General features: G+C 39.0%; 1 protein-coding gene across 1 annotated transcript; it reads left to right on the forward strand.

Annotated features, from left to right (window-relative positions):
• Nucleotides 1-10,751: 10,751 nt before the first annotated feature.
• LOC124621794 (piggyBac transposable element-derived protein 4-like) lies at nucleotides 10,752-12,585 on the forward strand. The gene is made up of 2 exons (XM_047147226.1): nucleotides 10,752-10,866; nucleotides 10,970-12,585. Exons 1-2 carry the CDS (start codon nucleotides 10,752-10,754, stop codon nucleotides 12,583-12,585), a joined length of 1,731 nt encoding a protein of 576 aa, XP_047003182.1.
• The last annotated feature ends 5,005 nt before the right edge of the window (nucleotides 12,586-17,590 follow it).

Below are 17,590 nucleotides of genomic sequence, written 5' to 3' on the forward strand. Positions count from 1 at the left end.
GCACAATGTCGACTTAAGTACAAGAAAACTGACTCTTCTTACTGTCTATGTTTTGAACAATTCCTGTGACACTAGTTATAGATTATGATGCATCACTTCAGGTTTTTTGTATCCCTCTGACCTTCTTATTGATGATGCAACACAGAAATGGCATCGGAATTAAATACAATAAGCACAATGCCGACTTAAGTATAAGAAAACTGACTCTTCTTACGGTCTATGCTTTGAACCATTCCTGTGACACTAGTTATAGATTCCGATGCTTCCCTGCAGGTTTATTGTTTCCCTCTGACCTTCTTATTGACGACGAAACACATAAATTGCATCGGAATTAAATACAAAAGGCACAATGCCGACTCAAGTACAAGAAGACTGGCTCTTCTTACTGTCTATGTTTTGAACCTATCCCGTGAATCCAGTTTTTGATTCCTATGCATGACTTCAGGTTTACTGTCTCCCTTGGACCTTCTTATTGGCGACGAAATACAGAAATTGCATCGGAATTAAATAGAAAAACACAACGCCGTGATAAGTACAAGAAAACTGACTCTTCTTACTGTCTATGTTTGAACCATTCCTGTGACACTAGTTATAGATTCCGATGCATCACTTCAGGGTCACTGTATCCCTTGGACCTTCTTATTGACGATGAAACACAGAACTTGCATCGGAATTAAATACAAAAGGCACAATGCCGACTTAAGTACAAGAAAACTGATTCTTTCTACTCTCTATGTTTTGAACCATTCCTGTGACACCAGTTACAGATTCCGATGCTTCACTTCAGGTTTACTGTATCCCTCTGACCTTCGTACTGTCGATGAAACACAGATATTGCTTCAGAATTAAATACAAAAGGCACAATGCCGACTTAAGTACAAAAAAACTGACTCATCTTACTGTCTATGTTTTGAACCATTCCTGTGACATTAGTTATAGATTCCGATGCTTCACTTCAGGTTTACGGTATCCCTCTGACCTTCCTATTGAAGATGAAACACACAAATTGCATCGGATTTAAATACAAAAGGCACAATGCCGACTTAAGTACAAGAAAACTGATTCTTCTTACTGTCTATGTTTTTAACCATTCCTGTGACACTAGTTATAGATTCCGATGCTTTACTTCAGGTTTACTGTATCCCTTTGACCTTCTTATTGACGATCAAACACAGAATATGCATCGGAATTAAATACAAAAGGCACAATGCCGACTCAAGTACAAGAGGACTGGCTCTTCTTACTGCCTATGTTTTGAACCTTTCCTGTGAGACCGGTTATAGATTCCGATGCTTCACTTAAGGTTTACTGTATCCCTTGGACCTTCTTATTGACGACGAAACACAGAAATTGCATCGGAATTAAATATAAAAGCACAATGCCGACTTAAGTACAAGAAAACTGACTCTTCTTACAGTCTTTGTTTTGAACCATTCCTGTGACACTAGTTATAGATTCCGATGCATCACTTCAGCTATATTGTATCTCTCTGACCTTCGTATTGATGATGAAACACAGAAATTGCATCGGAATTAAATACGAAAGGCACAATGCCGACTTAAGTACAAGAAAACTGACTCTTCTTACTGTCTATGCTTTGAACCATTCCTGTGACACTAGTTATAGATTCCGATGCTTCACTTCAGGTTTACTGTATCCCTCTGACCTACGTATTGACGATGAAACACAGAAATTGCATTGGAATTAAATACAAGAGGCACAATGCCGACTTCAGGACAAAAGGACTGACTCTTCTCACTCTCTATGTTTTGAACCATTCCTGTGACACTAGTTATAGAGTCCGAAGCTTCACTTCAGGTTTACTGTATCCTTTGGAACTTCTTATTGCCGATGAAACACAGAAATTGCATCGGAATTAAATACAAAAGGCCCAATGCCGAATTAAGTACTAGAAGACTGACTCTTCCTACTGTCTATGTTTTGAACCATTCCTGTGACTCTAGTTACAGATTCCGATGCTTCACTTCAGGTTTACTGCATCCCTCTGACATTCTTACTGACGATGAAACACAGAAATTGCGTCGGAATTAAATTCTAAAGGCACAATGCCGACTCAAGTACAAGAGGACTGGCGCTTCTTACTGTCTATGTTTGGAACCTTTCCTGTGAGACCGGTTTTAGATTCCGATGCTTCACTTCAGGCTTACTGTATCCCTTGGACCTTCTTATTGACGACGAAACACTGAAATTGCATCGGAATTAAATAGAAATGCACAATGCCGAATTAAGTACAAGAAAACTGACTCTTCTTACAGTCTTTGTGTTGAACCATTCCTGTGACACTACTTATAGATTCCGATGCTTCACTTCACGTTTACTGCATCCCTCTGACCTTCTTATTGACGATGAAACACAGAAATATCATCGGGATTAAATTCTAAAGGCACAATGCCGACTCAAGTACAAGAGGACTATCTCTTCTTACTGCCTATGTTTTGAACCATTCCTGTGACACTAGTTATAGATTCCGATGCTTCACTTCAGGTTTACTGTATTCCTCTGACCTTCTTATTGACGATGAAACACAGAAATTGCATCGGAATTAAATACAAAAGGCACTATGTCGACTTAAGTATAAGATAACTGACTCTTCTTACTGTCTATAATTTGAACCATTCCTGTTACACTAGTTATAGATTCCGATGCTTCACTTCAGGTTTACTGTATCCCTCTGACCTTCTTAATGACGATGAGACACAGAAATTGCATCGGAATACAAACAAAAGGCACAATGCCGACTTAAGTACTAGAAGACTGACTCTCCTTAGTGCCTATGCTTTGAACTACTCCTGTGACACTAGTAATAGATTACGATGCTTCACTTCGGGTATACTGTATCACTCTGACTTTCTTGTTGACAATTAAATACAGAAATTGCATCGGAATTAAATTCAAAAGGCGCAATGCTGACTCAAGTACAAGAAGACTGGCTCTTCTTACTGTCTATGATTTGAACCTTTCGTGTGAGACCGATTTCAGATTCCGATGCTTCACTTCAGGTTTACTGTATCCCTCTGACCTTCTTATTGACGATGAAACACATAAATTGCATCGGAATAACATAGAAAAGGCACAATGACGGGTTAAGTGCAAGAAAACTGACTCTTCTTACAGTCTTTGTTTTGAACCATTCCTGTGACACTAGTTATAGATTCCGATGCATCACTTGAGCTATATTGTATCTCTCTGACCTTCGTATTGATGATGAAACAAAGAAATTGCATCGGAATTAAATACGAAAGGCACAATGCCGACTTAAGTACAAGAAAACTGACTCTTCTTACTGTCTATGCTTTGAACCATTCCTGTGACACTAGTTATAGATTCCGATGCTTCACTTCAGGTTTACTGTATCCCTCTGACCTACGTATTGACGATGAAACACAGAAATTGCATTGGAATTAAATACAAGAGGCACAATGCCGACTTAAGGACAAAAGGACTGACTCTTCTCACTCTCTATGTTTTGAACCATTCCTGTGACACTAGTTATAGAGTCCGAAGCTTCACTTCAGGTTTACTGTATCCTTTGGAACTTCTTATTGCCGATGAAACACAGAAATTGCATCGGAATTAAATACAAAAGGCCCAATGCCGAATTAAGTACTAGAAGACTGACTCTTCCTACTGTCTATGTTTTGAACCATTCCTGTGACTCTAGTTACAGATTCCGATGCTTCACTTCAGGTTTACTGCATCCCTCTGACATTCTTACTGACGATGAAACACAGAAATTGCGTCGGAATTAAATTCTAAAGGCACAATGAGGACTCAAGTACAAGAGGACTGGCGCTTCTTACTGTCTATGTTTGGAACCTTTCCTGTGAGACCGGTTTTAGATTCCGATGCTTCACTTCAGGCTTACTGTATCCCTTGGACCTTCTTATTGACGACGAAACACTGAAATTGCATCGGAATTAAATAGAAATGCACAATGCCGAATTAAGTACAAGAAAACTGACTCTTCTTACAGTCTTTGTGTTGAACCATTCCTGTGACACTACGTATAGATTCCGATGCTTCACTTCACGTTTACTGCATCCCTCTGACCTTCTTATTGACGATGAAACACAGAAATATCATCGGGATTAAATTCTAAAGGCACAATGCCGACTCAAGTACAAGAGGACTGGCTCTTCTTACTGCCTATGTTTTGAACCATTCCTGTGACACTAGTTATAAATTCCGATGCTTCACTTCAGGTTTACTGTATTCCTCTGACCTTCCTATTGACGATGAAACACAGAAATTGCATCGGAATTAAATACAAAAGGCACTATGCCGACTTAAGTATAAGATAACTGACTCTTCTTACTGTCTATAATTTGAACCATTCCTGTGACACTAGTTATAGATTCCGATGCTTCACTTCAGGTTTACTGTATCCCTCTGACCTTCTTAATGACGATGAGACACAGAAATTGCATCGGAATTAAATACAAAAGGCACTATGTCGACTTAAGTATAAGATAACTGACTCTTCTTACTGTCTATAATTTGAACCATTCCTGTGACACTAGTTATAGATTCCGATGCTTCACTTCAGGTTTACTGTATCCCTCTGACCTTCTTAATGACGATGAGACACAGAAATTGCATCGGAATACAAACAAAAGGCACAATGCCGACTTAAGTACTAGAAGACTGACTCTCCTTAGTGCCTATGCTTTGAACTACTCCTGTGACACTAGTAATAGATTACGATGCTTCACTTCAGGTTTACTGTATCACTCTGACTTTCTTGTTGACAATTAAATACAGAAATTGCATCGGAATTAAATTCAAAAGGCGCAATGCTGACTCAAGTACAAGAAGACTGGCTCTTCTTACTGTCTATGATTTGAACCTTTCGTGTGAGACCGATTTCAGATTCCGATGCTTCACTTCAGGTTTACTGTATCCCTCTGACCTTCTTATTGACGATGAAACACATAAATTGCATCGGAATAACATAGAAAAGGCACAATGACGGGTTAAGTGCAAGAAAACTGACTCTTCTTACAGTCTTTGTTTTGAACCATTCCTGTGACACTAGTTATAGATTCCGATGCATCACTTGAGCTATATTGTATCTCTCTGACCTTCGTATTGATGATGAAACACAGAAATTGCATCGGAATTAAATACGAAAGGCACAATGCCGACTTAAGTACAAGAAAACTGACTCTTCTTACTGTCTATGCTTTGAACCATTCCTGTGACACTAGTTATAGATTCCGATGCTTCACTTCAGGTTTACTGTATCCCTCTGACCTACGTATTGACGATGAAACACAGAAATTGCATTGGAATTAAATACAAGAGGCACAATGCCGACTTAAGGACAAAAGGACTGACTCTTCTCACTCTCTATGTTTTGAACCATTCCTGTGACACTAGTTATAGAGTCCGAAGCTTCACTTCAGGTTTACTGTATCCTTTGGAACTTCTTATTGCCGATGAAACACAGAAATTGCATCGGAATTAAATACAAAAGGCCCAATGCCGAATTAAGTACTAGAAGACTGACTCTTCCTACTGTCTATGTTTTGAACCATTCCTGTGACTCTAGTTACAGATTCCGATGCTTCACTTCAGGTTTACTGCATCCCTCTGACATTCTTACTGACGATGAAACACAGAAATTGCGTCGGAATTAAATTCTAAAGGCACAATGAGGACTCAAGTACAAGAGGACTGGCGCTTCTTACTGTCTATGTTTGGAACCTTTCCTGTGAGACCGGTTTTAGATTCCGATGCTTCACTTCAGGCTTACTGTATCCCTTGGACCTTCTTATTGACGACGAAACACTGAAATTGCATCGGAATTAAATAGAAATGCACAATGCCGAATTAAGTACAAGAAAACTGACTCTTCTTACAGTCTTTGTGTTGAACCATTCCTGTGACACTACGTATAGATTCCGATGCTTCACTTCACGTTTACTGCATCCCTCTGACCTTCTTATTGACGATGAAACACAGAAATATCATCGGGATTAAATTCTAAAGGCACAATGCCGACTCAAGTACAAGAGGACTGGCTCTTCTTACTGCCTATGTTTTGAACCATTCCTGTGACACTAGTTATAAATTCCGATGCTTCACTTCAGGTTTACTGTATTCCTCTGACCTTCTTATTGACGATGAAACACAGAAATTGCATCGGAATTAAATACAAAAGGCACTATGCCGACTTAAGTATAAGATAACTGACTCTTCTTACTGTCTATAATTTGAACCATTCCTGTGACACTAGTTATAGATTCCGATGCTTCACTTCAGGTTTACTGTATCCCTCTGACCTTCTTAATGACGATGAGACACAGAAATTGCATCGGAATACAAACAAAAGGCACAATGCCGACTTAAGTACTAGAAGACTGACTCTCCTTAGTGTCTATGCTTTGAACTACTCCTGTGACACTAGTAATAGATTACGCTGCTTCACTTCAGGTTTACTGTATCACTCTGACTTTCTTGTTGACAATTAAATACAGAAATTGCATCGGAATTAAATTCAAAAGGCGCAATGCCGACTCAAGTACAAGAAGACTGGCTCTTCTTACTGTCTATGATTTGAACCTTTCGTGTGAGACCGATTTTAGATTCCGATGCTTCACTTCAGGTTTACTGTATCCCTCTGACCTTCTTATTGACGATGAAACACATAAATTGTATCGGAATAACATAGAAAAGGCACAATGACGGGTTAAGTGCAAGAAAACTTACTCTTCTTACTGTCTATGTTTTGAACCATTCCTGTGACACTAGTTATAGATTCCGATGCATCACTTCAGGCTTACTGTATCCCTCTGACCTTCTTATTGACGATGAATCACAGAAATTGCATCGGAATTAAATACAAAAGTCACAATGCCGACTTAATTATTAGAAAACTGACTCTTCTTACTGCCTATGCTTTGAACCATTCTGTGACACTAGTTATAGATTCCGATGCTTCACTTCAGGTTTACTGTATCCCTCTGACCTTCGTACTGTCGATGAAACTCAGATATTGCTTCAGAATTAAATACAAAAGGCACAATGCCGACTTAAGTACAAGAAAACTGACTCATCTTACAGTCTATGTTTTGAACCATTCCTGTGACATTAGTTATAGAATCCGATGCTTCACTTGAGGTTTACGGTATATCTCTAACCTTCTTATTGAAGATGAAACACAGAAATTGCATCGGATTTAAATTCAAAAGGCACAATGCCGACTTAAGTACAAGAAAACTGATTCTTCTTACTGTCTATGTTTTAACCATTCCTGTGACACTAGTTATAGATTCCGATGCTTTACTTCAGGTTTACTGTAGTTCTCTGACCTTCTTATTGACGAAGAAACACAGAAATTGCATCGGAATTAAATACAAAAGGCACAATGCCGACTTGAGTACAAGAAAACTGATTCTTCTTACTCTCTATGTTTTGAACCACTCCTTTGACACTAGTTATAGATTGCGATGCTTCACTTCAGGTTTACTGTATCCCTCTGACCTTCTTATTGACGATGAAACACAGAAATTGCATCTTAATTAAATATAAAAGGCACAATGCCGACTTAAGTACAGGAAGACTGACTCTTCTTACCGTCTATGTTTTCAACCATTCCTGTGACACTAGTTATAGATTCCGATGCTTCACTTCAGGGTTACTGTATCCCTCTGACCTACGTATGGACGATGAAACACAGAAATTGCATCGGAATTAAATACAAGAGGCAGAATGCCGAATTAAGTACTAGAAGACTGACTCTTCCTACTGTCTATGTTTTGAACCATTCTTGTGACACTAGTTATAGATTCCAATGCTTCACTTCAGGTTTACTGTATCCCCCTGAGTTTCATATTGACGATGAAACACAGAAAGTGCACCGGAATTATATACAAGAGGCACAATGCTGACTTAAGTAAAAGAAGACTGACTCATCTTACTGTCTATGTTTTAAACCATTCCTGTGACACTAGTTATAGATTCCGATGCTTCACTTCAGGTTTACTGTATCCCTCTGACCTTCTTATTGACGATGAAACACAGAAATTGCGTCTTAATTAAATACAAGAGGCACAATGCCGCCTTAAGTACAGGAAGACTGACTCTTCTTACCGTCTATGATTTGAACCATTCCTGTGACACTAGTTATAGATTCCGATGCTTCACTTCAGGTTTACTGCATCCCTCTAACCTTGTTATTGACGATGAAACACAGTAATTGCATCGGAATTAAATAGAAATGCACAATGCCGACTTAAGTACAAGAAAACTGACTCTTCTTACAGTCTTTATGTTAAACCATTCCTGTGACACTAGTTATAGATTCCGATGCTTCACTTCAGGTTTACTGCATCCCTCTGACCTTCTTATTGACGATGAAACACAAAAAATTGCATCAGAATTAATTTCTAAAGGTACATTGCCGACTCAAGTACAAGAGGACTGGCTCTTCTTACTGTCTATGTTTTGAACCATTCCTGTGACACTAGTTATAGATTCCGATGCTTCACTTCAGGTTTACTGTATCCCTCTGATCTTCTTAATGACGATGAGACACAGAAATTGCATCGGAATACAAACAAAAGGCACAATGCGGAATTAAGTACTAGAAGACTGACACTCCTTACTGTCTATGTTTTGAACTACTCCTGTGACACTAGTTATAGATTACGATGCTTCACTTCAGGTTTACATTATCACTCTGACTTTCTTGTTGACGATGAAACACAGAAATTGCATCGGAACTAAATCCAAAAGGCGCAATGACGACTCAAGTACAAGAAGACTGGCTCTTCTTACTGTCTAAGTTTTGAACCTTTCCTGTGACACTAGTTATAGATTCCGATGCTCCACTTCAGGTTTACTGTATCCCTCTGACCTTCTTATTGACGATGAAACACAGAACTTGCATCTTAATTAAATACAAAAGGCACAATGCCGACTTAAGTACAGGAAGGGTGACCCTTCTTACCGTCTATGTTTTGAACCACTCCTGTGACACTAGTTATAGATTCCGATGCTTCACTTCAGGTTTACTGTATCCCTCTGACCTTCATATTGACGATGAAAAACAGAAATTGCATCGGAATTATATACAACAGGCACAATGCCGACTTAATTACAAGAAGAGTGACTCTTCTTACTGTCTATGTTTTGAACCATTCCTGTGACACTACTTATGGATTCCGATGCTTCACTTCAGGTTAACTGTATCGCTCTGACCTTCTTATTGACGATGAAACACAGAAATAGCATCTTAATTAAATACAAAAATCACAATGCCGACTTAAGTACAGGAAGACTGACTCTTTTTACCGCCTATGTTTTGAACCATTCCTGTGATACTAGTTATAGATACCGATGCTTCACTTCAGGTTTACTGTATCCCTCTGAACGTCTTATTGACGATGAAACACAGAAATTGCATCGGAATGAAATACAAAAAGCACAATGCCGACTCAAGTACAAGAAGAATGGCTCTTCTTACTGTCTATGTTTTGAACCTTTCCTGTGACACTAGTTATAGATTCCGATGCTTCACTTCAGGTTTACTGTATCCCTCTGACCTTCTTATTGACGATGAAACACAGAAATTGCATCTTAATTAAATACAAAAGGCACAATGCCGACTTAAGTACAGGAAGAGTGACCCTTCTTACCCAATATGTTTTGAACCACTCCTGTGACACTAGTTATAGATTCCGATGCTTCACTTCAGGTTTACTGCATCTCTCTGACCTTCTTATTGACGATGAAACACAGAAATTGCATCGGAATTAAATTCTAAAGGCACAATACCAACTCAAGTACAAGAGGACTGGCTCTTCTTACTGTCTATGTTTGGAACCTTTCCTGTGAGACCGGTTTTAGATTCCGATGCTTCACTTCATTTTTACTGTATACCTTGGACCTTCTTATTGACGACGAAACACAGAAATTGCATCGGAATTAAATAGAAATGCACAATGCCGACTTAAGTACAAGAAAACTGACTCTTCTTAAAGTCTTTGTGTTGAACCATTCCTGTGGCACTAGTTATAGATACCGATGCTTCACTTCAGGTTTACCGTATACCTCTGACCGTCTTATTGACGATGAAACACGGAAATTGCATCGGAATTAAATACAAAATGCACAATGTCGAGTCAAGTACAAGAAGACTGACTCTTCTTACTGTCTATGTTTTGAACCTTTCCTGTGGGGCCGGTTTTAGATTCCGATGCTTCACTTCAGGTTTACTGTATCCCTTGGACCTTCTTATTGACGACGAAACACAGAAATTGCATCGGAATTAAATACAAAATCCACAATGCCGACTTAAGTATAAGAAAACTGACTCTTCTTACTGTCTATGCTATGAACCATTCCTGTGACACTAGTTATAGATTCCGATGCTTCACTTCAGGTTAACTGTATCCCTCTGACCTTCTTAATGACGATGAGACACAGAAATTGCATCGGAATACAAACAAAAGGCACAATGCCGACTTAACACTCTAAGCGCCAAGCCCGTAAAATTTACGGGCCTGGGATCGCGCGAAAATCACCAAGCCCGTAAAATTTACGGGCCGCTACATTTAATTTCATTCAAAACACTGCAACGTTATTTCTACGGGTTTGGCCAGCGCTATACGTTTTTCAGATGTTTATTAACAAAATGCGTCCATAGATGTCACGGCAGCGCTGTAATTCATGTTAAAACTTATCTTTGCGTTCTCAGTCTGTATATCATTCAGTTGTTTGTCATCATGTTTCGGTGCGGTTTATCAGACGCAGAAATTGCGGATTTGATCAATCATAGCGACACTCTGGATAATGTAGAGAGTGATTCAGACGATTCTGAATGCAATGGTGTGTTTGAAGGTACGTATTTCCGAATTTTCCACGTAATTGTGCAGTACGCACATATCTGTTGAACATGTGTAAACGATGTATGTAGTTACACATAATGTGATATTCTTTTTAGAAGACGAGATTGATGACAGTTTGTCTTCAGATGAAGACGAGAATGATGTTGAAGGTGTTGCTTCAAATCCAGCAGCTGTGCCGTATCCGAAAGACAGTGAGTGGACTGCAGTTGACACCTACCGACCTCTGCCTGTCAACACGACACCCAGGCAGATACTAGTGGATATTGATGAGTCGAGTTCTGTACTGGATTGCAGTAAAGTGTTCCTTACTGACAGTGACGTAAATGAACTCAAGAGACAGACAAATTTGTATGCATCACAGACAATACAGAAGAAAAGAAGAGGAAATAATCTGAAGCCCCATTCAGTTTTGAGTTCGTGGAAGCCAGTGACTATAAGTGAGATGAGGCGTTTCTTGGGTATTATTTTCCACATGTGTGTTTCGAAAAAGCCAAAAATTGCGGACCATTGGAGCACTAATCCTGTTCTTAGTTGTAACTTTTGTCCCCATGTCATGAGCCGTTTGCGTTTCACTCAGATACTGTCATGCTTGCATCTTGTTGACAATTCAAATCAGAAAAAACCAGGCGAAGATGGATTTCATCCACTTTACAAAGTTTTGCCATATTATAATAATTTGAAGGAGCGATGTATCCAGGCATATCGTCCCTCAGAAAAAGTGACAATTGATGAAGGAATTTGCCCATTTCGAGGTCGTGTGAGTTTCCGTGTTTACATGCAAAATAAGCCTCATAAGTATGGACTGAAAGTATATGCTGTTGCTGAAGCCAGTAGTGGCTATGTTGTAAATTTTGAAGTTTATGCTGGTAAGCATATTGTTGACAATTCTTCGTCTGCGGTTATTTTGCGATTGTTGTCTGACAGCAGCTTGCTGAACAAAGGCCACACTGTGTATTTAGATCGATTTTATTCCAGTCCAGAGCTATTTCAGCAACTGGCAGAGAAAGGCACTGGAGCTGTTGGTACTGTGAACAAATCCAGGAAAGGATTGCCTAAAGATTTAGTATCTGCTAAGCTGAAAAAGGGCGAAATGTCTTTTCGGCGTAAAGATAATGTATTGGCAATGAAGTGGAAAGATAAGAGAGATGTGTATACATTGTCTACAAGGCATCAAGCAACATTTGGTACGCATACTAAGAGAAATGGGTCTGTAGTATTGAAACCACTTCAGGTACTTGATTACAACCTCAATAAAATTGGAGTGGATATTGGAGACCAACGCCTGCAGTACAATCCGTTCCAGCACAGAACTGTGAAATGGTGGCGAAAATTATATTTCCATTTGCTGCTTATGGGAGTATCAAATGCATTTTGGCTGTACAATGCAGTGCACAGGAAGAAAATTACAATAACAGACTTTATAACAGTGCTTGCAGTTCAGCTTGTTGAAGACGACACACTTGAATTCATTCCAAGAAATGAAGGAACTGTAGGTCGGCTAACAAAGAGACATTTTTTGCAGCACATACCTGCAACTACTAAGAAGTATGCTGCTCGTGTGTGTCACGTGTGCAGTTCCAGGAGCAAGAAACAGAGTGGCAAGGCTTCTCGCAAAGAGACACGATACGAATGTGAACAGTGTGGCGTTGCACTCTGCCTGGAACCTTGCTTTAAAATTTTCCACACTAAAAAACAATATGATTCTGTGTGAAATTTATATGTAATACTGTATACTATCAGAAACATGTAATGTAGTGCCACAATTTTGGTTAAAAATAAATCACAATTGTATTCCCTTATTCGTATGACTTTTTCTAAATTCTTAAAACATCTAAGTGATTTCTATAACTGTACCTTAAAGCTGTGCATTGTAAAGTAGTTTCTTTCACTCAGAATTAAAGTAGAAATGTGCAGCTTCAAGATGGTACCAAATTTGCCACAATCCAAACAGTAGATTTGATGCAGTAATTTTTTTAATATTGGTAAAATTGCCCGGTTTCTAGGGACGGGTGCATAAAATAGGCCTGGTACAGAGAGTGTTAAGTACTAGAAGACCGACTCTCCTTACTGTCTATGCTTTGAACTACTCCTGTGACACTAGTAATAGATTACGATGCTTCACTTCAGGTTTACTGTATCCCTCTGACCTTCTTATTAACGATGAAACACATAAATTGCATCGGAATTAAAAACAAAAGGCACAATGCCGACTCAAGTACAAGAAGACTGGCTCATCTTACTGTCTATGTTTTGAACCTTTCCTGTGAGTCCAGTTTTATATTCCTACCCTGACTTCAGGTTTACTGTATCCCTTGGACCTTCTTATTGACGACGAAACACAGAAATTGCATCGGAAATAAATAGAAAAGGCACAATGCCGACTTAAGAACAAGAAAACTGACTCTTCTTACTGTCTATGTTTTGAACCAATCCTGTGACACTAGTTATAGATTCCGATGCTTCACTTCAGGTTTACTGTATCCCTCTGACTTTCTTAATGACGATGAAACACAGAAATTGCATCGGAATACAAACAAAAGGCACAATGCCGACTTAAGGACTAGAAGACTGACTCTCCTTACTGTCTATGTTTGAACTTTTATTGTGATACTAGTTATAGATTACGATGCTTCACTTCAGGTTTACTGTATCACTCTGACCTTCTTATTGACGATGAAACACAGAAATTGCATCGGAATTAAATACAAAAGGCACAATACCGACCCAAGTACAAGAAGACTAGCTCTTCTTACTGTCTGTGTTTTGAACCTTTCCTGTGACACCGGTTTTAGATTCCGATGCTTCACTTCAGGTTTACTGTATCCCTTGGACCTTCTTATTGACGACGAAACACAGAAATTGCATCGGAATTAAATACAAAATCCACACTGCCGACTTAAGTATAAGAAAACTGACTCTTCTTACTGTCTATGCTATGAACCATGCCTGTGACACTAGTTATAGATTCCGATGCTTCACTTCAGGTTAACTGTATCCCTCTGACCTTCTTATTGACGACGAAACACAGAAATTGCATTGGAATTAAATACAAAAGGCACAATGCCGACTTAATTATAAGAAAACTGACTCTTCGTACTGTCTATGTTTTGAGCCGTTCCTGTGACACTAGTTATAGATTCCGATTCTTCACTTCAGGTCTACTGTATCCCTCTGACCTTCTTATTGTCGATGAAACACAGAAATTGCATCAGATTTAAATACAAAAGGCACAATGCCGACTTAAGTACAAGAAAAATGACTCTTCTTACTGTCTATGTTTTGAACCATTCCTGTGACATTAGTTATAGATTCCGATGCTTCACATCAGGTTTCCTGTATCCCTCTGACCTTCTTATTGACGATGAAACACAGAAATTGCATCGGGATTAAATACAATAGGCACAATGCCGACTTAAGTACAGGAAGACTGACTCTTCTTACCGCCTATGTTATGAACCATTCCTGTGATACTAGTTATAGATTCCGATGCTTCACTTCAGGTTTACTGCATCCCTCTGACCTTCTTATTGACGATGAAACACAAAAAATTGCATCAGAATTAATTTCTAAAGGTACATTGCCGACTCAAGTACAAGAGGACTGGCTCTTCTTACTGTCTATGTTTTGAACCTTTCCTGTGACACTAGTTATAGATTCCGATGCTTCACTTCAGGTTTACTGTATCCCTCTGACCTTCTTATTGACGATGAAACACAGAAATTGCATCTTAATTAAATACAAAAGGCACAATGAAGACTTAAGTACAGGAAGAGTGACTCTTCTTACCGTCTATGTTTTGAACCACTCCTGTGACACTAGTTATAGATTCCGATGCTTCACTTCAGGTTTACTGCATTCCTCTGACCTTGTTATTGACGATGAAACACAGAAATTGCATCGGAATTAAATTCTAAAGGCACAATACCAACTCACGTACAAGAGGACTGGCTCTTCTTACTGTCTATGTTTGGAACCTTTCCTGTGAGACCGGTTTTAGATTCCGATGCTTCACTTCATTTTTACTGTATCCCTTGGACCTTCTTATTGACGACGAAACACAGAAATTGCATCGGAATTAAATGCAAATGCACAATGCCGACTTAAGTACAAGAAAACTGACTCTTCTTACAGTCTTTGTGTTGAACCATTCCTGTGGCACTAGTTATGGATACCGATGCTTCACTTCAGGTTTACCGTATTCCTCTGACCGTCTTATTGACGATGAAACACAGAAATTGCATCGGAATTAAATACAAAATGCACAATGCCGAGTCAAGTACAAGAAGACTGACTCTTCTTACAGTATATGTTTTGAACCTTTCCTGTGAGGCCGGTTTTAGATTCCGATGCTTCACTTCAGGTTTACTGAATCCCTTGGACCTTCTTATTGACGACGAAACACAGAAACGGCATCGGAATTAAATAGAAAAGGCACAATGTCGACTTAAGTACAAGAAAACTGACTCTTCTTACTGTCTATGTTTTGAACCATTCCTGTGACACTAGTTATAGATTCCGATGCTTCACTTCAGGTTTACTGCATCCCTCTGACCTTCTTATTGACGATGAAACACAAAAAATTGCATCAGAATTAATTTCTAAAGGTACATTGCCGACTCAAGTACAAGAGGACTGGCTCTTCTTACTGTCTATGTTTTGAACCATTCCTGTGACACTAGTTATAGATTCCGATGCTTCACTTCAGGTTTACTGTATCCCTCTGATCTTCTTAATGACGATGAGACACAGAAATTGCATCGGAATACAAACAAAAGGCACAATGCGGAATTAAGTACTAGAAGACTGACACTCCTTACTGTCTATGTTTTGAACTACTCCTGTGACACTAGTTATAGATTACGATGCTTCACTTCAGGTTTACATTATCACTCTGACTTTCTTGTTGACGATGAAACACAGAAATTGCATCGGAACTAAATCCAAAAGGCGCAATGACGACTCAAGTACAAGAAGACTGGCTCTTCTTACTGTCTAAGTTTTGAACCTTTCCTGTGACACTAGTTATAGATTCCGATGCTTCACTTCAGGTTTACTGTATCCCTCTGACCTTCTTAATGACGATGAGACACAGAAATTGCATCGGAATACAAACAAAAGGCACAATGCCGACTTAAGTACTAGAAGACCGACTCTCCTTACTGTCTATGCTTTGAACTACTCCTGTGACACTAGTAATAGATTACGATGCTTCACTTCAGGTTTACTGTATCCCTCTGACCTTCTTATTAACGATGAAACACATAAATTGCATCGGAATTAAAAACAAAAGGCACAATGCCGACTCAAGTACAAGAAGACTGGCTCATCTTACTGTCTATGTTTTGAACCTTTCCTGTGAGTACAGTTTTATATTCCTACCCTGACTTCAGGTTTACTGTATCCCTTGGACCTTCTTATTGACGACGAAACACAGAAATTGCATCGGAAATAAATAGAAAAGGCACAATGCCGACTTAAGAACAAGAAAACTGACTCTTCCTACTGTCTATGTTTTGAACCAATCCTGTGACACTAGTTATAGATTCCGATGCTTCACTTCAGGTTTACTGTATCCCTCTGACTTTCTTAATGACGATGAAACACAGAAATTGCATCGGAATACAAACAAAAGGCACAATGCCGACTTAAGGACTAGAAGACTGACTCTCCTTACTGTCTATGTTTGAACTATTATTGTGATACTAGTTATAGATTACGATGCTTCACTTCAGGTTTACTGTATCACTCTGACCTTCTTATTGACGATGAAACACAGAAATTGCATCGGAATTAAATACAAAAGGCACAATACCGACCCAAGTACAAGAAGACTAGCTCTTCTTACTGTCTGTGTTTTGAACCTTTCCTGTGACACCGGTTTTAGATTCCGATGCTTCACTTCAGGTTTACTGTATCCCTTGGACCTTCTTATTGACGACGAAACACAGAAATTGCATCGGAATTAAATACAAAATCCACACTGCCGACTTAAGTATAAGAAAACTGACTCTTCTTACTGTCTATGCTATGAACCATGCCTGTGACACTAGTTATAGATTCCGATGCTTCACTTCAGGTTAACTGTATCCCTCTGACCTTCTTATTGACGATGAATCACAGAAATTGCATTGGAATTAAATACAAAAGGCACAATGCCGACTTAATTATAAGAAAACTGACTCTTCGTACTGTCTATGTTTTGAGCCGTTCCTGTGACACTAGTTATAGATTCCGATTCTTCACTTCAGGTCTACTGTATCCCTCTGACCTTCTTATTGTCGATGAAACACAGAAATTGCATCAGATTTAAATACAAAAGGCACAATGCCGACTTAAGTACAAGAAAAATGACTCTTCTTACTGTCTATGTTTTGAACCATTCCTGTGACATTAGTTATAGATTCCGATGCTTCACATCAGGTTTCCTGTATCTCTCTGACCTTCTTATTGACGATGAAACACAGAAATTGCATCGGGATTAAATACAATAGGCACAATGCCGACTTAAGTACAGGAAGACTGACTCTTCTTACCGCCTATGTTATGAACCATTCCTGTGATACTAGTTATAGATACCGATGCTTCACTTCAGGTTTACTGTATCCCTCTGACCGTCTTATTGACGATGAAACACAGAAATTGCATCGGAATAAAATACAAAAAGCACAATGCCGACTCAAGTACAAGAAGAATGGCTCTTCTTACTGTCTATGTTT

Source organism: Schistocerca americana, chromosome 7 (assembly GCF_021461395.2).
Source record: "Schistocerca americana isolate TAMUIC-IGC-003095 chromosome 7, iqSchAmer2.1, whole genome shotgun sequence".
Classification (NCBI taxonomy): Eukaryota; Metazoa; Arthropoda; class Insecta; order Orthoptera; family Acrididae; genus Schistocerca; species Schistocerca americana.

What these genes read in the sequence shown, in the direction of transcription:
- LOC124621794 (XM_047147226.1), top strand. Translation starts at nt 10,752, where the DNA reads ATGTTTCGGTGCGGTTTATCAGACGCAGAAATTGCGGATTTGATCAAT. An exon ending in ATGCAATGGTGTGTTTGAAG is followed by an intron (nt 10,867 to 10,969) that starts GTACGTATTTCC and finishes TATTCTTTTTAG; the next exon opens with AAGACGAGATTGATGACAGT.